The 25,331-nt window shown below is 43.1% G+C and overlaps 2 protein-coding genes across 2 annotated transcripts; one reads left to right on the forward strand and one right to left on the reverse strand.

Annotated features, from left to right (window-relative positions):
* Positions 1 to 275: 275 nt before the first annotated feature.
* On the reverse strand, positions 276 to 20,753 carry ibtk (inhibitor of Bruton agammaglobulinemia tyrosine kinase). The gene is made up of 28 exons (XM_068757071.1): positions 20,430 to 20,753; positions 20,147 to 20,243; positions 19,403 to 19,527; positions 17,939 to 18,049; positions 16,223 to 16,393; positions 15,955 to 16,072; positions 15,341 to 15,521; positions 14,780 to 14,903; positions 14,367 to 14,544; positions 13,893 to 14,046; positions 12,652 to 13,027; positions 12,269 to 12,525; positions 12,100 to 12,186; positions 11,920 to 12,002; positions 11,715 to 11,752; positions 11,098 to 11,194; positions 10,887 to 10,988; positions 9,961 to 10,078; positions 9,734 to 9,794; positions 9,013 to 9,140; positions 8,688 to 8,800; positions 7,450 to 7,595; positions 7,088 to 7,200; positions 6,711 to 6,809; positions 6,327 to 6,482; positions 5,085 to 5,273; positions 2,515 to 2,647; positions 276 to 1,616 (listed from the first exon to the last, which is right to left on the reverse strand). Exons 1-28 carry the CDS (start codon positions 20,751 to 20,753, stop codon positions 1,491 to 1,493), a joined length of 4,005 nt encoding a protein of 1,334 aa, XP_068613172.1. The 3' UTR covers positions 276 to 1,490.
* Positions 20,754 to 23,723: 2,970 nt separating this feature from the next.
* Positions 23,724 to 24,863, forward strand: tpbg (trophoblast glycoprotein). The gene has a single exon (XM_068760549.1). The coding sequence runs from the start codon at positions 23,724 to 23,726 to the stop codon at positions 24,861 to 24,863; it is 1,140 nt and encodes a 379-aa protein (XP_068616650.1).
* Positions 24,864 to 25,331: the final 468 nt, after the last annotated feature.

Raw genomic sequence — 25,331 nt, forward strand, 5'->3', positions numbered from 1 at the left:
CTCTCTGTTCAGATCAGGGTCATCGCAGTTAATCACAGGCTGAGACTCCATAATGGTGCTTTGGCATGCAAGGCAGCTGAAGCGTCAGGAGAGCAGCAGGTTAAATGCTCTCTTTAGTAGATGGAAGTGAGAGCCTCGATTCTCTGTCAAGAACCACGTTTCCGCTGTTAAAAGCAGGGACATACGAGACAGAAGTTAATGGTGTCATTCCCCTTTCATTAAGCCAAATGCAATTTAGACTGAAATGAATAGAATCAGGATGATTTCACAGCTGAGATGATTTATTCCATTCCATTTTCTCATTACATCTTTATATCTCACACGTGAACCAAATGGCATCTGAAGATGAGATTACACAGCACAGATCTGAGGTACCTACCAAACATATATTGGCTCCCGTGGAATATAAACCCAAAACTGAAGGTATTTATTTTTTGTACCAGCTCTTGCTTGGTGTACACCAGATGATAATGGTATTCCACCTCCCGTAATCTGGTAACGTCAAACTGAAGAGTCAGTTCCAAACAATCAAGCCTTCCGAGCATTTACCATTTACAATAACGGCATTAAATAATGTATTTTAAATAAAATAATTATTCACTTTCAACATAAGCCAATGAACAGTTAGGTTATCACTTCACGACAAATCACATTAGGCCTAAAGGAACCAAAGTAGGCGCAGCGGATAGCGCTGTGGCCTGGCAAGAAGGTCTTGTTTTCGATCACTGTGTTTTTATGTTCTCCATCTACATGGGATTTCTCCCACATCCAAATAAAACAAGCAGCTTGAATTGGTCACGCCAAATAGTCTGTAGGTGTGAGTGAGTGTGTGAGCGGTCGTTTGGCTTTCATGTGGCACCGGGTTGACCTGGCGTCTCATCCGGAGTGTACCCCGCTCTCTCTCTCACCTGTAGTCCGCGGGGATATACCCCAACAGACCCGTGACCCACAACGCGGATAAGCGGCCGTAGCGATTGTCACGAAAATGGATGGATGAATGGAAACCAAAGTCAAAGTAAAACGTAGATTAGCCAGTTGGTAATTGGCACTTCTATTTTCTGACTCGCATTGAGAAATTTAACTGGTTTCAAAATTAAAAGACCTCAAGGCGATTCATTTTGGACCCATTTGTGGCTTTGAAATTTCAATTTCTTTGGCAACCACTTAACATGCCTAACAACATTTGTTTGGGTACTCCTCCTGTTACCAGTTTAACATGGAGAGACATACCGGTAATCCCAGCAAAATAAAAGGGAGGCTAAACAAAAACTGCACAAGTAATTCCAAGTCCAAGACTACTCTTTGGGATCACATTCATTTATGAGAGACTCTTTCACAAGGACAAGCGTAACGTTGAGCAGCAATAACATAAAGTAACACTGCGGGTGCAAACATGAATTTGCTTGTATGGGTAGGAGCAGTCAGTCACAACTTCATGCACTGCTAAATGCGATGTTGCCAAAAAACACAGAGCAGACAACAGTTTAACATTAGTGTTTGTTCCAGGTTGGAGCTGCTATAGGACCTCTGGAACACCTCTCCACCACAACCATCTCGTCTGGGTTGTCTCGTGCTGAATAATGCAAAAGAAGGTCTTGGATGGCGCGTTCTTCAATCTACGATCGACACAGAAAGAAAAGGAACTCAAACGGAGGCCGTTGGGGCAACAAACCCACATTTCATTTAGTGGGTTGAGGGGAAAAAAACAGGGAGAGCATAAATCATGACAGAGTCAGGTGTAAAATTACAACCAGAAACCACAGGAGGGAAATCAAAGGTTTCGTAAAGGTGGCGACAGAAGCCGGGTGCCAGATGGAGACAGCTCGTTTCCACCCAGCGCAGTACAGAATGTGAACAGTATTCATCAATTTAAGCTAGTATATAGACATCTGGTTTACTCACAATATTCAAACAGCGGGTCATGAAGGTAAATCTGTTACTTGTATCAGTGCTTATTGTTTCCATTACCATTGTTGGTATATGTTTATTACCATTGCTAATATTTGTTTAAACAGTCATGCCAGCATTAATAATAAACAGTCATCTGTTACCTATGGTAACACCATAATGAAAAAAAATATATATATAATAATAATAAAATATATATATATATGTATATTATTTTGTAATTTTACTAATTTCATCCGATGTTTTGTTGTATTTTTCAAAATCAAACAGTGCTTATAGTTGTTGTTTATATTATTTGAAGTTTGAATTATAGGAACTTGTTATGTTTATATATTATGATAAATAGGGGTGGGATTAAATAAGTTTTCTTCTTCCCACTCCCTTTCAGGCTGAATTGACATATTACTTATTGTTTAAATGTGGCTCGTGCGATGTGGCACGGTTTGTTTTGTTTTGTTTGCTTTTGTCATCGCCTGAAATAAATAAATACCTAAACCTAAACCTAACAGTACCAGATAGGGACAGAAAGCCATACAAGCCACACACACAGAAATGTGTGTGTGTTTGGCTGAGCGTGTGAGCGCTGACACTGACAAGGTGCGTTACCTGGATGAGCGCCAGCGGCTTCTCTCGGCTGCGGATCAGAGCAGCTTCCTGCTGCTTCTCCTCCTCCACGATGGAGGCAAAGGTCACCAGGGAGGAGAGCGAAGGGCTGCCCGCTGCTCCCAGCACCCAGGGCCTGAGGAGGAGAGTGGGGCGACACCGAGAATGAATGGATCTTCGTCGTGTGTGTTGCATGCATGATAGAGAATAAAGATGTAAGCGGTGACGTAAGGTTGGATGAGCTGCTGCTGATCCTGCGTGTGTGGCCAGCGGCTCATTTTCAAAGACCTCCAACGGGATTATTAAAAGTGGCCGACGCTGAAATACACACCCATTACAAATGACTGAGAATGAACTACAAGCAAACGCTTCTTATACCTGGAGTCAACACACCGCACCTTGACCGCAGGTCACTTTGACTGCTGGACATGGTGTATGACAAATTACCATCACGTGTTGAGGCCCTGCACTGGCTGTAAAAATGTTATCGAAAGTCTTTATCTCACAAAGTTTAACAAAATACAAACTAATCTGGAAATCAGAAACCAGATCTGCCTTAAAAAATTATCAAGTCTTTGGTCAAACTCCTTCACAAAAAGTCATTAAAATCTATTGACAAGGTGTAAATTATATTTTACGTACGAACAAAACACAGATTAAGGCAAGAGATTAGAAAACATCATGATGCTCGTTTAAAATGAATTTGCTTTGCTTTTCATGAAGTGGTGGAAGGATGGGGCTTGAACCCATCCTGATTTCTCTCTCTGCATAATGACTTCTACTTTCAAACACAGATTTGATTAAATCAGGGCAAACAGGAACAACTTGTGATCATGAGCAACAAGCTGATATGACAAATATCTAAATATATTTAATAATCAAGCCGATACAGAAGAACATGACCCCCCCTCCCCTCCCCCTCTTTCTGGCTACTAAAGGAAAGGCAGCTCGTCCTATCTTATCTCCAGCCCGATTGCCGTTTGGTGCTGGTTGCATTCGAGACGCAGCTGTGGTTTGCAGCTGTTAATGTCATGGTCTTATATTGCATGTGCATTGCATGATTAGGTTGTTGACCTAAGCAAAGCATTTACATGAGTAATAATAATAAAGCTGAAGAGGATTCCTTCAGCAAACCTGTGACCCAACACCTGTGGGAGAAATCCACAGAAGATCAAACCTTTCCTGCAGTTATCTAAGTTTGTTTCTGGGGGGTTTTGTTTGGAAAAAATATTATCTATGAATTTCATGCAGGTCCTAACAAAAACATTTATTCAGCACTTCAAAGCTGCCTTGTGCTACACAACCAAATCTGTTTATCACCCCTCCTTGTCTCCCAAAAAATGTTTCCCTTGAACAGAGATTGGAGAAACATTTCCTCTCTCAATATTTATATGCATTCACGGTGAAAGTAAACAACCCGTCTGGCTTTATCCTGTTCAATGCGGACCCCAAACTTCTATTTAACAGCAGACGTATGTCTGATTTGTTTCCTGTATCGCGGTCGAACTGTGGGTTGGAGACACACTGCATTAATGTAATCGCTTACTGCGATTCATGCTTAAGTCGTATGGAAAGGGGAGTCAGGGCTTGTGTGAGCGTATGTTAAAACTCAGTGGAAGGGAGAAGTGCAAAAACCAAACACAGTGACACTGAGTCAAAGCGTTTGCATTAATTTTGGGATGCGGAAACAAAGTCCCAAAAGGAAGTTGTGGGAATATACGGAGCTGCTGCTGCTTCCTGAACTCATCCAAACATAAAGACAAACACAAACCCTGCTTCCTTTTCCGTATCTGATCTGCTGTGACATAAGAGATGCCCTTATCAATACTGATTAGCATCAGCCGCTACACTAGAGTGTGACTCACACTGCTGTTGTAACATCTAGACGTTGTGGAAGAAGAAACAAACACAGAGCAGAGGAAGAAGGAAACAAAAACATGCACTTCCATTACGGGTGGAAAGATGAAGTCGACTGTGATGAAATAAAAGACCAAATTACAGAAAAAAAGAAGGTTATTTGCCTTCATAAACGACTGTTAGAAGTCAGTTAATCAACAAATGCGCATTTATGAACCAGAGCTCACGCAGCGGTCCAAGTGTGGCCTGTTTGTCCAGCTGTCTGGAAACGTTGTAAAGGTCAGGCTGACTCAGTAGTGACTGCGGGCAGGGCAATCCAGCTGTATCGGGTCATTTCGAGCTGTTGACCTCATTCAGACAAGAGTGTCACCCCTCCCTGCTGAACTGAAAGACTTCCACTCTGAAAGACTTCCACTTACATTTGACAGAAAATTTATTTTGTTTCAAATAGGGAGTCAGGTTTATTTTCCCCTTATTCCTCATCTGAAAATCAAAGCATGCGTTAGATCAAGTGGGGCCACAATTTGCAAAAGTGCTTTAATGAGGACTTAATTAAATTTGTTGTGTGATCCTCATATTATAATACATTGTGTGTGTGTGTCTGTGTGTGTGTGTATGTGCATGGTCCGTGTGAACGTGAGAGTAGATTTAGGGGGACAACTCAACAGTGCCACCTGGTGGAAAATAGTTCAGAAGCAGTACACACACACACTCACCCAGCGGGTTTCTCTGGGTCACTGAATGTGACCCTCCTGGTTGCAGGAGGAGCGGTGACAGGAGCTACCTGGGCACTTTGGGCCCTCTGGACTCCTGGTTGTCGGGCTCCAATCAGGAGGTTTTCCTCCTCCTCCTCCAGCAGTGCCCGAAATGAGCATGAGGAAGTTGGAGACCGGACAGCTGTAGCCCTGCAGATGCAAACAAATGACCAACAAAAATTGAGCCTGCATGGAACATGAAGTCTCAATGGACGTTAATAATGGCAAATGTGTTGCCACCCTTCTTTTAAAGACTTTATTCCGTTACCCCAAACCTGACAGTGAACTTGTGGTTTGACAATTCGTCTGACTGCAGGTTTCATAATACCGCTCATAATAAAAGAAAAGAGCACCATGTCATATAAACGCTATATAAAATCTATAAATGAGTTGTCGGGACGGTCATTTAGCAATGCTAAATTACAGTTTACATTGCTCAGCTGGGCAGTGCATCTGAAGCCTCGGGGAAGACCTAGGACACACTGGAGAGACTACGTCTCTCGGTTGGCCTGGGAACGCCTCAGGATCCCCCTAGAAGAGCTGGAGGAGGTATCTGGTGAGAGCGAAGTCTGGAAATCGCTGTTCAGACTGTTCCCTCCATGACCCGGCCCCAGATAAGCAGTGGAAGATGAATGGATAGCTCTATATCCATATATCCCATCCATCCATCATTCCCGCATTTCCAAAGGAAGAATAACAGGACTAACCACAGCAACTGGACATACAGCCGATGTGGAGGTTATGGCCATACTGCACATGCTTGTGCTAATCCTGAAATAACTTACCAAGAGAAAGGAGAACCGCGGCCACACGGACCGCCTGAGGGACTCGGCTCATTCTACACGAATGCAGTCGATACAACAAAAGGAGCCTCTGGTGTTCTTAATTATGATCCAATATAGAACCACTGGCTGCATGTTTTGTGGAGTACAGAGAGGATCCATTTCTCCTTTCTGATATGTGCCCCGTTAATTTACTGGGTTGTGACCTCATGCATTCCCTGATCACTGAGCCCACAGGTGTGAATCCCGTGTTATCATCCGAGAGTGATTCTTATTATTATTTATGGGACATCCTATTGATAGCTTATAATGCATGATACCACAAGTGTCAGACGCTCCTGAACATCTGCAATGTGCGTCAGAGACACAATTGAAGCCCTTCATGGGGAACCAGAAACAGTTGTGAGTCGTGGTCACTCACCAGGCCTTCACACTGCTTCTGGACGGGACGGCTGTGGCAACCATTTTGGATGCTGTTGGCTCAACACTGGCCTCCTTGCTGGCCATGGCCAACATCTTCCTCTGCTTCTGGGACAGTTTGGCAGGAAGAGGGGAGTGCTTGCCCATGGTGCCAGCGCTGCAGAAAGTGGGGGACACTATGAGCCATTAGTTGAAGGGACTTCAAACCTGCAAAGTTGTCCCTTCAGTTATTTTAGGCCTGAGCACCTAACTGGCGTAAGGGCCTATTGTTTTTGTTTAATTTTGTAATTCTACAAAAATCAAAACACTGCTTAATTACGAAACAGCAACCGCCATTTTTCTGTTTGCAAGTAATCTCCTCAGATGCAATAAAGAAATTTCATACCTTCCGGGGCTTTTCGGAGTCGCTCCTAGGGTCTGCAGAGAGTTGGCCTCCAAGTCCATGATGGTTCTCAGATCCAGCACTGGCGGAGGGCGAGCAGGACTGCAGATTAGAACAACAGTCGGCTTAATTTTCAATCCAAACCAATGTTTACACCGTTTTACGGTGAACTTAAGAACTTGCGTGTTAAGTGGGAACACGCAAGTTCTACTTTTTGAATCAACCTAACTTCACTCATTTCAGACCTGCTTTTTTTTTTAAATGACCTAAAACTGATCACTTCCTGTTGAATATTCCATCCAGAGCATTTTATTGACGGGGAGAAGAAAATATAGTAAGACTAAGGATGTCGTAAAACACAGGATCAGGATCTGTCTCACCATGGAAGGACCTTTAGGATGGTTTGTGGAGCAGATTTGGGGGGAGAAGGAAGGCAGTCCCTCATGGAGGGAGGGGTGCTGGGTGGGGTCTTCTGGCTGACAGCCTTCTCATTCTGTAGGTGATAACAACAAATTGACACTCCTGACCAGAGTATTATATTCACTAGTCCAATGTTTTTACAGTCTAACAAAATAACAACGGATTCTTAATAAAGACAAGATAACTGTCAGTTTCTGACACTAACCAGTCCTCTTTACCCCCATGTAACATACAAAAAAGCAACAACACATCATCAGTTACCGGTATGTTATGTCTGATCTGAAATGTATACATGATCAGGTCAGATTGATCAGACATTAACCTCAGCTCTGTCCTGGAAGACGGGGGACTGCACGTCTCTCGGACTGCCAACGCCCAAACTGCTCCCGTCTGAGTCAGATGTGAGCAGCTCCTGGAGGGACTCTGCAGAGTTCACCTTTCCTGACTTCACAAGGGTCGGAGGAGTCACTGTAGGCATGGACAGCGCATTAATAAGATTATCATATTATTCTATCGATCAGTTTCTTAGAAAATCACATTTTTCTTTGATTAAAACTAGATGAGCTAAAAACATTCAACATTTTCCCAATTTGTGTTGAGTCGTTGGCTGATGTGGGCACACTAACATGACATATACAGTAGCTGAATCCAATGTGATGCTGCCCCAGCATGAAAGCAAGTTTACAAAGGAAAAACATACGTAATAGCTTCATCACTAAAAGCAATTTGTTGAAGAAAACAACAAAAAGTCTATTTTTTAGAATCCAGAAGAAAGGGAAACACCATGCAATGTAGCACAGGGAGATAAAGGGACACCGTGTCACTATAATCTGAGAATTTATACAATAATATAATCTGAAATGGCACCCTACAAATACTAATTACAATTTGGTAAATTAGGTATATGTTAGTATTTACTTATCTTATGCATTTATTACGCAGCAATGCCATTTTGCAGCAGAGTGAGTTTAGCTCGGTTCTCTTGAAAAACAGTTCAATTAGTTTTCCAAGATGATGGCAGATTCAAAGTCTCGATTTTATATATTCAACCAAGCAGTAATTACTATCCAGTCTCAATGTCTTTTTAAGATTATGTCTAAGGTACAATAAAGTATAAAGAAAGCATAATAATTATTGTGTCAATAAAGGTGTGATTTGATTAGCAAAATCACCCAACCACCAGTTTATACGGTCTGCCATGTTTAAGATAAAATCTGAAAACATGAAGCTGCTAATGACACCGAGGACTTCTGGTCTCTTCGGTTGGAAAGCAGCATGCTGCCTGCAGCGCCTCGGTGCATTACTGGCTGCACTCCAGGCTGGTTTCCAATGTCGATACCGATAATCAGTATCTGCTTTAGTTTAAATGGACAACCTCAAATGGCGTTTCTGAGAGGAGTGTGTATGTTCTTCATGTGTCTGCGTGGGTTCTCTGACTTCCTCCCACCACCAAAAACATTAGGTCCAAATTAGGTGAATTGGTGACACTAAATTGCCCACAGGTTTGAGTGTGTGTGTGAATGAATGAATGTTGCCGCCAGTGTGTATGTTTACACCTACCTGAAACTGGGGGGCTCTGAATTATATCAGACAGAGTGTAACCTCCAGAGCTGTCCAAGCGTCGCCGGGGCTTCTTTTTAGCTTTAACCTTGGCCCTTTTTAACAGGATTTCTCTGCAGGGGTAATGTGGAACCATCTTTAGCATGTACTTAAGGAAATTACATGACTGAAAGACTTAAAGATAGAATGGTTAGCAGGTGAACTTTAGGTTAAAACATTTAGTGGCTAGAGCAAAATAATTTTGTTTCACTTCCAACAGGAATTTTTGAACAGGAAAAAAGATATGACAGGAGTTAAGGTATTGACCATTTCTGTGTTTGAATACCTGCTGGAATGATCCGGTTGCGCTTCTGGTTTGGGGCTGAATGCCGAGTCCAAATCCTCTTCCTCGTACAAACTGAGATCTGGGGCACCAGAATATGGAGTGATGAGTCTCCTTTCCATGGCTGGGATCTGAAGAAGAAGAACAAAAGGGCAACTCAAAAACCCTAAAGGATAATGGAAGAACCCAACTGATTGATCCACGTGGCTTTAGAACCGGAACATTTATGACGACTACATCTTTAAGGAAAATATTTTTGACTTCCATTTTCTACTGTTAAAACTGTCTACGTTTCACTGACACAGCAGAGGAGGAAGTAAGAGATGTGACCTGTAGATCTGAATAAAGGTGTGTGACATTATGATAACTATGTGTGCCAACCACAAATGGAACACATAAAGCAGCTAACTAAAAACAGTAATAAAAAAAACATTCTGTGACTATTGAAGGAAAGGTGAGCAAATCAACATTAAAATAATCTGAATTTATATATACAAAAATAAGCAAATGATGGAACCAATTATGAGATGCTCATATTTAGAGCCTCTACAAAATGTGACATTTCACTGAATTCTATCCAGTGACTTTTGATTAGACGTGAATAGACCAATCGTAGACCGCTCTGCTTGGATGTGGGGGTTTAAAAAACTGAAAAAAGAAGCAAACATTAAAGTCATGGACAGGATGATGCCAACTGGGATGTTTCTAGTGCCAAGTGACTCACCATCTTTCTGTAGGATGCAGAAAGCTCCACAAGCACTTCATCCGTCACATTATCCAGTGCTCTGATTGCAGACAAACAGAGGATAAAACATCATTATAGCTACTTCCTGATTAGTCCAGCTGAATGGCAGAGGACACGCTCCTGAACCACCTCCTGAGAAGACTGATCACAGCCCTGTTTCAAGTAGTCTCCAAATGAACAAATATAAAAGTTATTCCGATTCTCACTTTGACTCCAGCAGGGCAGCCGTGTTGAGCACAATAAACTGGAAGCAGGAGAGTTTGAGCTGGTCTGCGTTGTAAATGGCAGCAAACTCCAGCAGCTCTGCAGCATTCTTCAGAGTCACTGCGGAGAGAAAAGCAAGCATCTTCAATGATGACTGACAGAATTCCTTCTTTTTACCCTTGCCGAAGAGGAGGCGAGGGTATTGCAATTGGGTGCGTTTGTCTGTTTGTTTGTCTGTCCGAGCGCATACCTCAAAAACTAGTAACCCAATCGACTTGAAATTTTTACACAAGCAAGGTTCTGTCTGTGGCTCGGTCCTCCCCGAGAATGGTGTTGATCCGGATCTGGATCCAGATTCTAGACTTATTTTTACCCTCGCCGAAGGGGAGGCGAGGGTATTGCAATTGGGTCCGTTTGTTTGTATGTTTGTCTGTCCGAGCGCATAACTCAAAAACTAGGAACCCAATCGACTTGAAATTTTTACACAAGCAAGGTTCTGTCCGTGGCTCGGTCCTCCCCGAGAATGGCGTTGATCCGGATCTGGATCCAGATTCTAGAATTATTTTTACATCTGGAATCGTGCCTGTGCTGTAAACTGCCACTTTAAGAGGGAGGGACACGAATGGCATGATGGGAAAAAGAGTCCAGAAGGAGTCTTGTAGTACGTTCCGGAGCAGCAAGCTAGAGCAGGTTTGGCCCCTCTGATCCGGAAGCCCTGTTTACTGTCTCACAAGATCGAATAGTCTTTTGGAGGCGGGGTCTGCAATCTCTGATTGTCTTTCTAGTTTTTTTATATAATTGAATCTGAAACCATTTTCCATAAATTCAATTTGTTACATGCTACAGTCCAATGATTATCAATTTGGACGTAAATCAACAGAAGCCAATGAGTCCATGAGGGGACGGGACAGAAGGGATTCTTACATACATTTCTCCGTGATGACGACCTCACACATTTCCTTCAGCCGTGTGATTAGCAGCTGGTCGGCCACAACCAATACGTTGCAGACAAACTCGACATTTAGCGACTCTGTTGACAAGAACACCACAAACCATGACTGCCTACCTTCAAAATTCAGCAACCAATGAAAACTAACAACCCAGAATCAGCAGAGAGTCCATTAGACTGGAGAGGCTACCTTTGATGGTGGGACACTCATCTGTGTAAATGTACTCCAGGAGGGCCTGCAGGACTTCAGAGCTGGTGGGCATCTCCAGCGCAGTGCAGGCCGTGGCCTTAAGGACCAGCAAGATAACTTTATCAGCACCAGTATGGCTACGCCAGTATATTTGTTGGAAGAATTCTGACCAGTAAATACTAGTTATTGGACAAAGTATTATGAAATAATGGCATCCTTTATTCACAAGATTCACCAGATAATAATCTAGCATTATAAAGTTAATACAATTAGTTGAAATTAGTCTAAATGAATACTTAAAATTATCAGAGGGAATTAATGTGTTTGGGGAACCTCAAATTTATAGTTGCAAAAACATTTAATGAACACAAAATGATCTGTAGATAAACATATACAGGCAAAACTAGAGAGTTATCATTAAAGAATTGATACCGGTATATAACAGTCCGGTGAAGATGTACCAATAAAGATTAATTTGCTAAGAGTTCAAAATGACAAAAGGAAGAACTACTTAATATACACTAGACACTAGTGTGATTTGCAAGTAGTGTTCCAGACAGACAATAGACTAAATCCTTCCATCATTTTTTTATATCTGAAGGATCAAATGTGGTTACCTCAATCCAAGGGTTTCCAAGCATCCTGCTGAAATATTCTGGAAAAAGGATGGACGCCAGAGTTTAAAACATTTTGTGACTTTCTCTGATAACAAAACATGTTAGCGGCAGATTTGGAGGAACATTTCGGTCAAATGTTGTTACAACTGTGTGAAAGCAGAATAAACCAGTGGGTGCATCTTTATATTGGCTTCATCCGTCTTACCAAGTCTTGCACAGAGGACACTTTTGTGACATGGAAACTCTTTCCCATCTTCAGATTTTAAAGTAACATCACATAGATAGGAGCTGTACAAACAGAGAAACAAAAAAACAAACATATCAATAGGACTACACTGCAATTTCTAGAAATTTTACAACTGATACACATTATTCATTTACACACCATTTTTTCTGGTAGAATTTAGGTTTGTTGGCACTTTTCTTGTTTACAACATTGATCTTTCCTTTTTCATATTTGACTCCATCCAGCCTGTCAAGGAAAAGGGAAGGTATCATTAACAAGAAGTAGAATGTGTTATCTGGCCTGGGGTCTGTGGTCTACTCCGTCTCACCGTGCAGACAGGCTTCTCAGGCCCAGCTTTTTTGCAACAGCCTGTAAGGATTTCACAGGGTTGGACCCAGAGTTATTGGACCCAGCCTTGTCACCTTTCCCTCCCTTCTCCTTCTTGCCAGTCTTGACACGCTTGCTCTTGGCCTTGTCAGTATCTCCACTGGCTGCAAGAGAAAGGGAGCGATACACCTGCAGGGCCGAATGACCTGTCAGACTCAAATCCTGCAGGCTGCTGATGAGACCCTCGTGCTCAGTGTCCTGGTCAAAAGAGGACGAGCAGTGGAATAAGGAGTTCATGAGACAGGAACAGCTTATCCAAAGTTAATGCAATAATTTCTTCGGACAGAAACAGTAAACAAGTAGGTTTTCTCTTCTCTTCCTCACCTGGTCTTGTCCCGCTGAGACTCTTGGCCGAGCCCCGTGCACCAGGAGTTCACAGGAGTCTGTATAGATGAAGTGCAGGGCGTATTCCAGCATGTCCGCTGAGATCTTCTCCAACATGATTAAATCACAACCCACGACATCTTCACTCGTCCTCACTTCTTCATCAAGCTCCTTAGCAACACCACTATGCTCAGACATGAACAGCCTGTGGAAAAACTCGGACCTCATGGACAGGATGTACTTGTGGGCAGGAAAGGTGCGATCGCCAGCCTGAAGGCTCACGTCATGGATGCTGTCCATTTCTTCAGCTTCATCCAAAAGGTTCCGGAAGTGTTGATAAAAGGCCGACGGAGAAATGATGGGGATCTCATACAAGCTGAATCAAAGAGTGCGTTGGTTATTTAGAACATCGTATATGAGGGGGAAAGAAGTTAAAGTGAAATTGTCATAACATGAAAAGAACAGGAACGTGATAAATGTATAGTATATTATTTATTTAGGCCACCGTGCTAAAATAAACTCTAAAGCAATGAATGTTAAAAATAAAGACAAGAGTCTGTAACACTCGCTCTGATAAGATAAATGGTCCATTATGCTGCATGATGCCCAACTGGCTAAATATAGCAATATAATATTGAGCAGTAAGTCATTATAGAGTACCTGGGGTACTCTAGCCTCTAGCTTCTGTCTCCTGAGAAACACATTTCCACCTCTAGATGGCAGCGTTTCACGTATAAATAGTAAGATCTGGGTCCAGTAATGTCGTTCCAACTCTTTGATGTTCTCTATTATCCAAGGTTTTGACAATTAAATAATTCTTTATGACTAATACAAAAAAATACTTAAAAATGGCAATTCAATAGTTTTGTGACATTGTATTCAACTACCACACATGTATAACCTAAACAGATTATTTTTAATAATGAATTATAGAATGATTCTGAAGAAAAGAAGCAGAATTGTCATCCAGCCTTGATTTGGGCTTATGAAACCCCTTCTATTCCCAGACTGGGTTTATCTCATTGATGAGGTTTGGACTTCATCCATACCGTCTGTTCCGTAATGTCATTCATCTCCAGCTCCACTATTACACTAGAGTTTTAACAATCCAATCGGACTTTCATGTCTCCTGCTTGAAGCTTTATCACTGCAGCCGTTAACAGTCTGATCCGAAATAAAAAGTATTTAAAGACTTCAATTCTACTTTCTATCTTCTCTGTGCTCAAAGAAAGCGATCTTACCTTGTTTTAGGGTCGGACTGAAGCACACCAAAATTTCGACCTTTAGAGTCCATGGCGATGCTGACGGCTCTGTGCACATACGGGAGTCTCTCTAGTCTTATTCGCTCATATAGTGTTCCAGCGTCTGAATGTCCACAAAACGCCACGCTGACCTCTGGAAGATTAGAGGAAGACTGAAGATGAAGATCGGCTTTATTACAATTCACATTAAACATACTTTAAAAAATAAATGTTTTAACATAATTCATACTTTATTCATCTTATGATTCAAATTTCAGTTTTGGTTTTTCATCTTACAAATAATTATCTTAATTTATTTAATTCACCCCATAACACCAAAAAACTAAATATTTGGGGAGAACTTGAGGTAGCATTTAGTAATTAATAGAGTAAGTTTGTTTATCTGATCACATTAAGTAAGAGCAGATTATAAAAGTTTTGAAATATGAACAATCATGCTTCTACGTTCCTTACCCTTCTTTTCCCAGTACATCCTATATTCTCCAGCCCACATGCCACTGTACCCCTCCCCCTCCGGAGTCACAAACATCATGCTGTTCCTGCTGAGAGCGATGTCCGACATGAAAACCTGACGGCCGTACGCCCACCGGCACTGTCTCACCGAGCTGCCGCAGGAACGCCAGCAAAACACCTGGCAGGCGGAGAGAGAACATTTAAGGTAAAATATTTACTTGGGCATTACTCACCATTTTCATCCAGATCATCTGATATGGGATCCTAAACTTGTACCATAGATTGCATTATGTGGGTAATTAAATAATGTTTAAATAAAAATGTATTGCATTTAGATGCTGATGTAATAAGACTAAACCAGTTTGACAAAGATTAGAAATATATTTCTTCCCATACTTTCTAAATAAACTCACCCTCCCAGCTTCATCTAATGCCAAGATGGTCATCTTCTCCCCTCCTCCCTCTTTCAGGACCTGTGAAATCACACGATGGTCCAAACGACCACCAGAGACCACAACTTTCTTGATGTTTAGTTGCCTGAAAAAGACCAATCAAAGGCAAAAAATAGTCACATTCAGAACATTCATATTACATGCTGTATTCACTAATCAATCATCAGCAGATCAATAAGACTTGGTGTTCACTCATTTCATGATCAATGTTCCTGCATTCAGGTAAAAAACTATATTTTATCATCAAGTTTTCTGACCAGAAGAACATAGAAAGCAAAAATAATATTTCCTGGAAACCAGATCTATAGATCTGCCATCATGACACAGCCTTTTGTAAATTAAGAATGACTATTGGATGTTAACAAGACAAGTGCTAGCTACTCCAGCAATAGGACACTTTGCCTCTCTAACTGTAGACTTCATATTAAATGGCAGCTTCGCCCATCGATAAGAGGAGAAGATTAAACATTAGGATTTCCGAGTCTTTATTTTTGTTGTGATAAATTGTTCTGTCCGTTTCACCTTGAAGCCATTTTCTTGCATTGGTAATCAGCCAGCAGGTAGACGTCCCCCTTTTCAGTCACGACAACTGTAGCGCCATCGCTAGCTGCCGCCATTGCTACGATAACATCCTTGTGGTGCAGGGCTGATACCTGCCGGGGAGCCGTCACACACTTCTCTCCATTGGGATCCAGCAAGTATCCTGGACATAAATACATAATGGAGGACAAAACATACTGTGCAGTCTCGTCTTTTGGGTAAAAATGTCAATATTTAATAAATAAATAAAATATTTAGTATCATACAACTCTGATCTTATTTATCTTAAACTTGCATTCCAGCATCAAGATTTGTTGCCATATTTGCTGAAAATATGTTTGCTTTAAGTGCAGCGGCATTGATGTACACAGTACTTACGTACAGTATAAACATCCTCTAAGTATGCAACTATAAACTATTTTTGACCACACAAGAGGTCGGCCAACGGGGCTCTCGTTTAACAACAAAAATCTTTAGTGACGGGGTCTTCAGAACGGAACGCCGTTGTTAAGTGAGGACCATCTGCATGACAAAACCGGCCAGTCATATCTCTTCTCTAAGACTGGATTTACTGAACTTTCATTCCTGAGACGTACCCAGCTGGCCTCCATTGAGTCCCATTGTGTAGACAGCCTCTCTGGTCCAGAGCACTGTGTGGAACCTTCCAGCTGCAACTCCGATCACTGTCCTGCCTTTCAGTGTCTTGGAGAACACCTACATACAGAACACATCGCACAGACATTCGAACAACATGTGCACATTTTAAGAGATGACAAATATCGCAAAGATCATTCACAAAGTATAAAGTACTGAACTCAAAATATCACCGGCTCAATTCCTCTCGCCTCCCTGCTCCCTCCCTACCTGTTTGGGGACGTGCGCTGAGGCAGGAGGAGGCGACAGACCTAGTTGGTGAAATGTGTTGAGGCCAAAAGTGTAAACATAGCCTTCTTCGGTCAGCACCACCGTGTGGTCTTTAGCTGCTGCCACCTGGGAGCAGTGGTGGGACATCAGACCTTCCACCATCCGAGGAACCTGTGGATGAGAGGAAAGCTTAGAAAAAAAAAGAAAACTGAGCCGAGTTCCTTCCCTCTGGTGTTTATCTGTATGGCATTTTACTAAAATATGTTTCCAATTACCGTATTTTCACACCCATAGGACGCGCCTAAAAGTCTTCGATTTTTTTCAAAATGTGCAGCGCGTCCATTGGTCCGCGCGGCCTATTTGTTGTTGTAAGGCGGACTCAGTCAGGCGCCTGGCGGAGTGATACGCTCCGACGCGCTTCACCACAGTAACTATTATGGCGTGTTGACGGAAGTGGCTGCCGAGGCTGCCGGTCCCGCAGCAGAACACGGGAATAGAGCAGCGGAGAGAGAATCCAGCATTAATGAATCCATGGAGGAAGCGGAGGAAGCAAGAAGAAGACCTGCAGAAACTCGGTTCCTGCGATCTGCGACTCCGTGCGGGCCGATCTCACCGATACGGTCTAAACCGGAGTGAAGCTAGCTAACGCGCTAACGCGCTAACGGGCTAACTAGCAAGCTAGCTTATCATCGTCATCCCCGGTGGATTAACCAAAGAACTCCAACCGTTCAACGTTAAACTGCGGGCTGCGTGGGAGCGCTGGACGACAGAAGGAGAACACAGTTCCACTCAGAGTGGAAGGCAGCGCAGCGCCACAGTTTGACTGGATTGTAGCTGCTTCGGCTAACTGTCTGCTAGCATTGTTGTTCGCATCATTTCCGAGGCGCCGACGCTGCTGCACGTAAAGTGACTGGCAATGAAGAAAGAGGCCGGCATGTTTGACGGAGATCTAGCGCAGCTGTTCACTACAGAAACAGAGGATGAGGACTTTGATGGGTTTGATTAATGACTCTGTTTTGCTCCGGCTCTATTTTTTAAAACGCGCACTAGTATGCTTGTTTGATTGATGACGATTAAAGATGTGAGTACCAAACTCAGTTTTGCTCCTGCTTTATTTTGCGCACCTATCATGCCGGCGCCTTTTGATCCGCGCGCCCTTTGTATGTTTGAAATACCGAAAAATCAGCTGTTAATGAGACTGCGGCGAATCAGCAGGTGCGTCATAAGGTCGTGAAAATACGGTAACTCCCTTGTATATAGTGTTGTAAATCATTAAAATAATATACACATCTCAGTCTAATGCAGCTTCAGGTATTTCACCTTTGACATAAACCATTTGGGGTTTTAATTTATGACTGGTCAAGGACGACTATCCAAATTTAACACAAATAGATAAAACACATTCATATTTACTAACAAGCCGTTAAATCAAGCTGAGTAAGCAAACACAGCCTTTACTGAACATCTGAGTCGCTTAGTACTAACTTAAATATACCATCCAAACAATACGTTTCCATACTTTAAAAGAGTTATCACATTTCTCAATTCTACAAGTAATGTTTAAAAACAAAAAAGTAGTTTATATCAATTAAGTTTATTTATTCCAAGTTAATAATGTATCCACTTTAAAAATATATAACTTTTGATCATTTAATTTACAACATCAAAATATTTAACACACATTGTCAGATAAACAAATGCTCCAACATGTCTCACCAGATATGTTTGTTCATCTCCATGGCCAAGGCGTCCTCCTTGTCCATGTCCACAGGTGAAGACCTGGCCTTTCTGAGACAGGAACACGGAGTGGAACTTGCACAGAACCACCTAAATGAGAGCAAAGGCATATAAACAAGAGCATAACAGTGATTTTTCTGTTTTTGCTCATGGTTTTAAAGTGTTACACACATCATACTAAAGGCTGAATGATGATTTTGTCATACAATTTTGACCTGCTCGCTAGTAGAGAATATAATGGATGTCTTTCCATGTCCCTGAGCCAAGCCCTCTTGTAGTGATAGTAAAACACTAAGGCAATAAAGGCCAGGGAACAAGTGGAAAAGCAAACATCATTACTAATACATTGCCCCTCTCAGGCTTTCAATAGGTAGCATGGATGTATCCCAAAGTATCACATTGATTTGAACATTCACACACACCAGCGTAGTTCACTTAATTACAAACATGTCATTGAAGAATTAATATTTAACCCCTGGCACCTGCTGGATTGGTATAGGAAGACAAAGAGTATACGCAGTGGCATTGGGTCATTGTGTGGTCGTGAAATCAGATCCATCTGTCCCCCCCCCCCCCCCCCCCCATGCAGCCACAAGGCTTTATGAAATTACTCTGCATGACAAGCCCTGCTGGCAGAACGAAAAGGCAAACAGAGGGTTTCTTCTGTAAACAGCAATAATATCGTGACACAAAGCCCAGATTCACTTCACAAACACACACGACAGCAAACCCACCTTGGTGGTTCTGCTTCAATAACTAGCACCTGGTGTGTAAACATCACTTGGGGGCGGGGGGGTTGCACACTAATCAAATTAAGAGCACCCACATGGCAAATGCATGAAATAGTAGCCAGGCTGGCACACATTGCATGCATGGTATAACAATACACAGAGACGCTCAGCAGAGTCACAAATAAAGACTATGGAGGGGAGGTGACGCTCATTCCTTGCCTGGTGCATCAATGCTGGCCTCTTTTTTTCCCTACCCCCCCCTCCTAAGTCAAGAGTTCAACACTAATATCGTCCATGCTCCATCGTTACACAGTCACTAACCTCATTCATTCATGAAATTGACATTTTGAAATGCTCTGATATGAACACTACTTTATTTAGAGAAACCAGGCGCCAGTATGAGCAATGCTCCAGGGGGGGGACTCTTGTCACAGCTGATTTGACCTGAAGACAAGACAAGGCGTCCTACCCAGAGTTTGGTGAGAGAAAGTCTTTCTGGTTCAGCCAGATGGTGTGCCTTATCTAGAAGGACCACGTGATGTTTTTGTTTTTTTCCTTCGTGTAACACATGGAGGCACATACTTGAAATGAGAAGCAATTCTGTTGTGACTCATGCAAAAGGGGCTTTCAGGTCAGGAAAGACATCTATTGTGGAAAATCACTTTCTACTTCCTTGGAGGGCTGGCACCTTTGCTGTAGGTTGTTAGCCTACCTGTTTGATGTACACTCCAATCCTGGCAAACACATCCACAAGTTCAGGATGCTGTCGGCTCTCCTGGTTGCCATGCCCGAGACTGAAATTAGTATTGTTTCCCCATGTGTAAACTTCAGTTGGGTCTGCGCCAAGGAAGAAAACACAGCTAAAAGCAGAGCCACAACACTGCTATTGCCTGAAATGCTGCTAAATGAATGTCTTCTGATCTAAAACAAAGTAAAGCAGATTCATACAGATAACCTCCGTTAGAAACTCAAACTGACAGAATTAAAAGGAGCTGTGAAATGTGAATTTAAATTGGAATTAGTTAAGCAAATTAAATGAGGGGAAAAATGTTCATCCAGTTAGTCCATAAAAAATCCTCCAACTTTTTCAGAAATTAGTTTGTATATAATGTGAGACTGGCATCATAATGACTGGTAAGATATACACTGCTAATCCAAAATAAAAAAAATCACCACCTGAATTTAACTAAGCAAATAGTTAATACAGGTAAACTGTTAATGATGTCAAATCGTAAAAACCAACAATACAACTTCAAGTTATGCTAAAGTAACACTATTTCCAACCAAACAATGCAACGAGAACAAGGATTTAGGACTAAACTACCGTGTAGCCATCAGTGAGTCGAGTTCAAATAAATGCAATTCTTCCTTGTATTTTGATCGAAATACAGCTCACATATACGGTAGATACATAAAATCTCTATTCAAAGTAAGCGGAGACATAATCTTCTCTTACCAGTGTTTTTGAACACAACATGTGACGGTCGATCCTTCATTGTAATGTCCAGCACAGAGAGACCTTCCTTGTCCTGAGTGGAGAGCAGTCCTGCATGCTGGAGAAAGTTAAAAACAAACAGATAAAAGGAACATTAGTGCCTGCTCCCTGTGATGGGATCACTGGTGACTTTATATATCACTACATAACAAAGATCATTTGTTAAACCGCATTAGAAGAAGACGACCTTGCACAATTCACAAAGGCGTCAGATTTTGGTTACGCGTTAACTTGTCTGACATACCTTGACCAGAGATATTAGACAGTGGATCTGTCCATAGAAGGCACAGCGATGCAGAGCAGTCCAACCGGATTCTTTGTCCTTCGCCGTCAGGTCGGCATTCTTATTGTCCAGCAGCCACTCCAGCAAGGTTCTCTTTCCCAGAGAGGCTGCCAGGTGCAGAGCGGTGCGACCAAACGGGTCACGCAAAGCTGCTGCATTGTGGCAATATGACGTCAAGAACACCCGCAGTTGACTCTCAGTGCCACCCGTTAATGCTGCTACAACCTCCTCTGCATGCTGCTGGGAGCGGCATTTAGGTGTGCAATCTGGCAGTGCCAAATTCATTCTGACCTTCCCCAGAACTTCACAGTGAACCCTCCTCCCCTTTTCCCTTTCGTGCTACACAGTATTTCTGACACCCCACCACTCACAGTGGTTAAATAAAATAAAAAAGAACAATATAAGCCTCGGTAACAAACCAACAATACTGAGAACTGTGAAAGAGCTGCTCTTATGAAGAAAAATATGTCAACACAAAAGGTTGAAGCGGTTTGGAGTGCTAGAATCGTGCTTGTGTTGAGGTTCCACTGCACCCTAGCGCCTCCAGAGCCTTTCTGGGTCTGGGTTCAGTCCACCATTTCCATCAAGATGAGCAGACAAGGTAAGGTGCTTGCAGCAAGCAATGACATCAAGACTCGACTAAATGCAAACCCCGCTGTGCGCTTCATATAAAAATTCACAAATACTTTTTTGCAAAAATAGTTTCTCCAATATAGAATATTACAAAAGGAAAGGATTTCAGCGACCTTCTTTCCCAACAGTCCAACCACCAATCTTGAGGGGAAAGGCGCCCTTCCCCCCCAGAAATCACACTCTTCTTTTCAAAACTCCATAATTATAGAGTGCACCTATGGAAGAGAAATCAAAGTTATCATTAAGAAAAAGAACAGTCAGCATTGATACATTCTTGCAAACCGCAAGTAGAAAGTCTAGCTTCGTATGCTGGATGCACGTCAAAGGCATCGGCCTCATTCCACAATGTTTGACAATTTCATTTTTAATCAATATATGTGAGTATTGATTTGTAACGATAGCAACAAAGGTTCATAATGTTTATTATTCATTAATATAATGTAACTTGGTTTTTGCTTTTGTCTGAGTTAGACTGAAGGGAAGCCCTCGTTGTGTTCTGCTTGATAAACTATTACGAGTTCTTCAGTTCATCACAAGATTGTCGAGACACTGCAGTGAAAAGAAGAACCCACAACAGTACAATACACAGTTTAGCATGAACAGCCATTTCATATCAGCGCAATACATCTGAACAGGACAGCCGCGTCACACGTCAAATGTGGCCGCTAACGCAGGAAGTGGAAAAATTTAATATAAAAATATAGAACGTTTTAAAAGTTGTCATGCATTTTAGGAAGCTTTAGCAAATTCTACTTTATAGCAACTAGCTTAAATTACAGCTAATCAATAGCTAACGGTGGCGTTTAGAACCAAATAATTTAACGTCGCTTAATTTCCTACCTTCCGTTAGATAATGAATGACATTATCAATGTTGGATCAATAACGCACATCGATCGTGTCATTGCTACAGATTCGAGAAGTCGCAGCTATATCTCTAGAGCAAATCTTGACAGGACTAAATTCCGGAAGCCGTGCACGCTAAGTAAAGCCCTCGGTAGTATCGAGACTTCTGATTGGTGGGTCAATGTGACGCTCGAATATATGGAGACTTCTGAATGGCCAGTGAATGTATACAACATTGTATTGGTTAATTTCTGAGCTCGTTCACATTGATTGGTCACATTAACACAAGCTAAGTATACTGAAGGAAGGGCTAAAGGGAAGCTAAAGCTTGGGTTTCACTGGGATACACACCTCTGCTTCCAAATACTGTGTTATTGGTGAGGGAGTGTGTACTGTGCTCCCTCACTGTTCATGCATGGCTGCATCCACAATCCTTTTTCACAGTTTTCTGTAGTTCTCATAGTATAATTGTGCATATTCCATCAGAAAATCGTGTCACAATAAGATCAACCCTCCATAAATATCTTAAAATCGGGAAAAGGGGAAATGCAATCCGTGCAGAGGTGAGAACTGAAGTGCCACATTCTATTGCTTTCTGAAATAATATCTTGTGACTAATGTGGCTTGTTACATGTCTCATTTCCTAATTGGAATTGGACTACACTGCATATTTAACAAGTATTACTGTACACTGCCTATTTAACAAGCATTACTGGACTACACTGCATATTTAACAAGTATTACTGTACACTGCCTATTTAACAAGCATTACTGGACTACACTGCATATTTAACAAGTATTAATGTACACTGCCTATTTAACAAGCATTACTGGACTACACTGCATATTTAACAAGTATTAATGTACACTGCCTATTTAACAAGCATTATTGGACTACACTGCATATTTAACAAGTATTATTGGACTGCACTGCATATTTAACAAGTATTACTGTACACTGCCTATTTAACAAGCATTACTGGACTACACTGCCTATTTAACAAGCATTACTGGACTACACTGCATATTTAACAAGCATTACAAGCGTATTTCTCTGCGGCTGAGCTGCTCGACGCTTTGTCTGAGTCGTCACTGAGGCGCCTTCGAGGACCTCTGGAGAACGCTGGAACCCAAGTCCCGGGGGTCAGTCCATCATTCTAGGAAACCCCTTCGAGCCTCCACAGTCATATGCTTCACTTTAAAACTGACATCAGTATCACACCGTCACAACAATCCAGCCAGGCGTAGTCAGGGGTGGAACATTTACATTGGAATCTTAAAATAAACTCCTAACATTTCCTGGCTCCCCCCCGTTATCTGAACAATGGTACGTCCCCTCCTTCCAGCTGCGTTTGGCTCTCCCTGCTGAATCCCAGCGTTAGGGAGAGACGCGAACTGGATCGGAGAGCGCACCGAGCGGCACCGGTGGGAAACATGCGCCTTTGTCTGGTTCCGAGGAAGCAGCGCGACTAAGTTATCTCCCGGTTCTGTAGCGGAGCGGGGCCGTTTTCACGTGCCTGTAAAGACCTGGTAGAGTTTCAGCCGGAGAAGATAGAAGTTTACGCGCTTCGTCCACACAACCCCCCCCCTTCTTGGAAATGTAGACTTATCCCAAACGGGGATGGTTTGGGGGGTCGTATTCTGAAACTGAAGTGGGCGCAGTTTTCGGAAGGATAAAAGGGATATACGTAGTAAAAAAAAAAAAGTTTGCCTTGCGCCCAGCTGGAGGAGGGTTTGGGTTTGGACCGCCGTCGTTACGCACGGTCTGCACCGGCAAGATGCGCCTGTTGAGCGAGCCGTGCGAGGGCAACCACGGGGAAATCCGGGGGACAGCGTTCAACCACGCGATGCTTCGTCTCCTCTTCTTCCTCTTCTTCGTGCTGTCCTGCCACGGCTGTCCGGACAGATGCTTGTGCTCCTCACAAACGGTGAAGTGCCAGAACCAGGACCTGGACGCCGTTCCGCGCTCGTTGCCGACAAACACCAAATTCCTCTTCGTCACAGGGAACAACATTTCCCGCATTGGCGTGGACTCGTTCCCGGATCTCCTGGAGCAGTTAACCGACCTCTATTTAACTGGGAATGAAATGGAGTCTGTGGATGCGGAGGTGTTTGACAACTTACCAAACCTTGTGCGGCTGGACCTGAGCGACAACAACATCCAGACTTTCAGCGAACACGCTTTCCCTCACGACAACAGGCTGCAGATCTTGAACCTCAGTCGCTCGTACCACGACAACATCTCCATTGATACGGCCCTGGGGGTCCTGCAGAAGGGGAACCTCCTCCAGCTGGCCGTCTTGGACTTGGCCCACAATTTCGTTTTGATTCCTCCAGACAACGTATTGGAGAACCTCCCCAACCTGGTCAACCTCAGCCTGCTGAACAGCTCCATCATCTCCATTCCGAACGGGACGCTGACGGTGCCGCCGCTGCGTGACCTTGACCTGAGGGACAACAGCCTGAGGAACCTGCCCGGCGCCACCCTGGCAGAATTCAGCCTCAAACCCGGCCTCCAAATCCGACTGTCTGGAAACCCCTGGCGCTGCGACTGCTTCATGGAGGACATGCTGCTCTGGCTGAAGAACTCCACTCGGGTCACGGATGCACAGACGCTGACCTGCGCTGACCCCGAGGGCCTGAGACACCGGCCGCTCCTGCAGGTGGAGCGGTCCCAGCTGAGGTGTTCAGGCGACATGGAGGGCGTGCTGGAGACTTCCTACGTTTTCCTGGGGCTGGTGCTGGCGCTGATTGGTGTCATATTCCTGCTCGTGCTCTACCTGAATAGAAAAGGCATCAAGCGGTGGATGTACAACATCCGGGACGCTTGTCGGGACCACATGGAAGGGTATCATTACAGGTACGAGATAAACTGTGACCCGCGCTTGACCAACCTCAGCATCAATTCTGATGTGTGAGGGCGGCCGGGACACTGCCTGGGGCCCGCAGTGAGACATTAGATGGCGTGTACTGTTAAGAGTTGCATGAAAGTCTTCCTCCACGTTTCCCCTTTCCCCTCAGCGAGGCTATTCAGATTTGACATCAGTCATTGCTCCGAATTAACCCCCCCCCCTCGCAGCCTCCTTTCAGCCAGTGCCGCATGTAACACTAGTACCTGGCAGCTGTGATGGCAATTACATTTTTTCCGTGTAGCAGCGCACGGACAATGAATCATGGTGACAAGTTTTTTTGTTTGTTTGTTGTTTTTGTCGAGAGCCACAACGAGCGATATGTTCTATTTTTACTCTTAAAGGATAAACGGATGGGATAAGTGGACTTTTTATGAGTGGAAAGCGTAACAGACTTTACACGGACTGCTGTAGGTCATTGCATCGTTCTCATTATAACTCTGCTTCAGAGAAATGCTGTATTGCTTGTTCTTTTTA

This window comes from Brachionichthys hirsutus, chromosome 3 (genome assembly GCF_040956055.1).
Source record: "Brachionichthys hirsutus isolate HB-005 chromosome 3, CSIRO-AGI_Bhir_v1, whole genome shotgun sequence".
Classification (NCBI taxonomy): domain Eukaryota; kingdom Metazoa; phylum Chordata; class Actinopteri; order Lophiiformes; family Brachionichthyidae; genus Brachionichthys; species Brachionichthys hirsutus.

What these genes read in the sequence shown, in the direction of transcription:
- ibtk (XM_068757071.1), bottom strand. Translation starts at nt 20,753, where the DNA reads ATGAATTTGGCACTGCCAGATTGCACACCTAAATGCCGCTCCCAGCAG. An exon ending in TGTTGTGTTCAAAAACACTG is followed by an intron (nt 19,528 to 20,146) that starts GTAAGAGAAGAT and finishes TCCTTGGCGCAG; the next exon opens with ACCCAACTGAAGTTTACACA. An exon ending in CAGTCCGACCCTAAAACAAG is followed by an intron (nt 13,028 to 13,892) that starts GTAAGATCGCTT and finishes TCTTTGATTCAG; the next exon opens with CTTGTATGAGATCCCCATCA.
- tpbg (XM_068760549.1), top strand. Translation starts at nt 23,724, where the DNA reads ATGCGCCTGTTGAGCGAGCCGTGCGAGGGCAACCACGGGGAAATCCGG.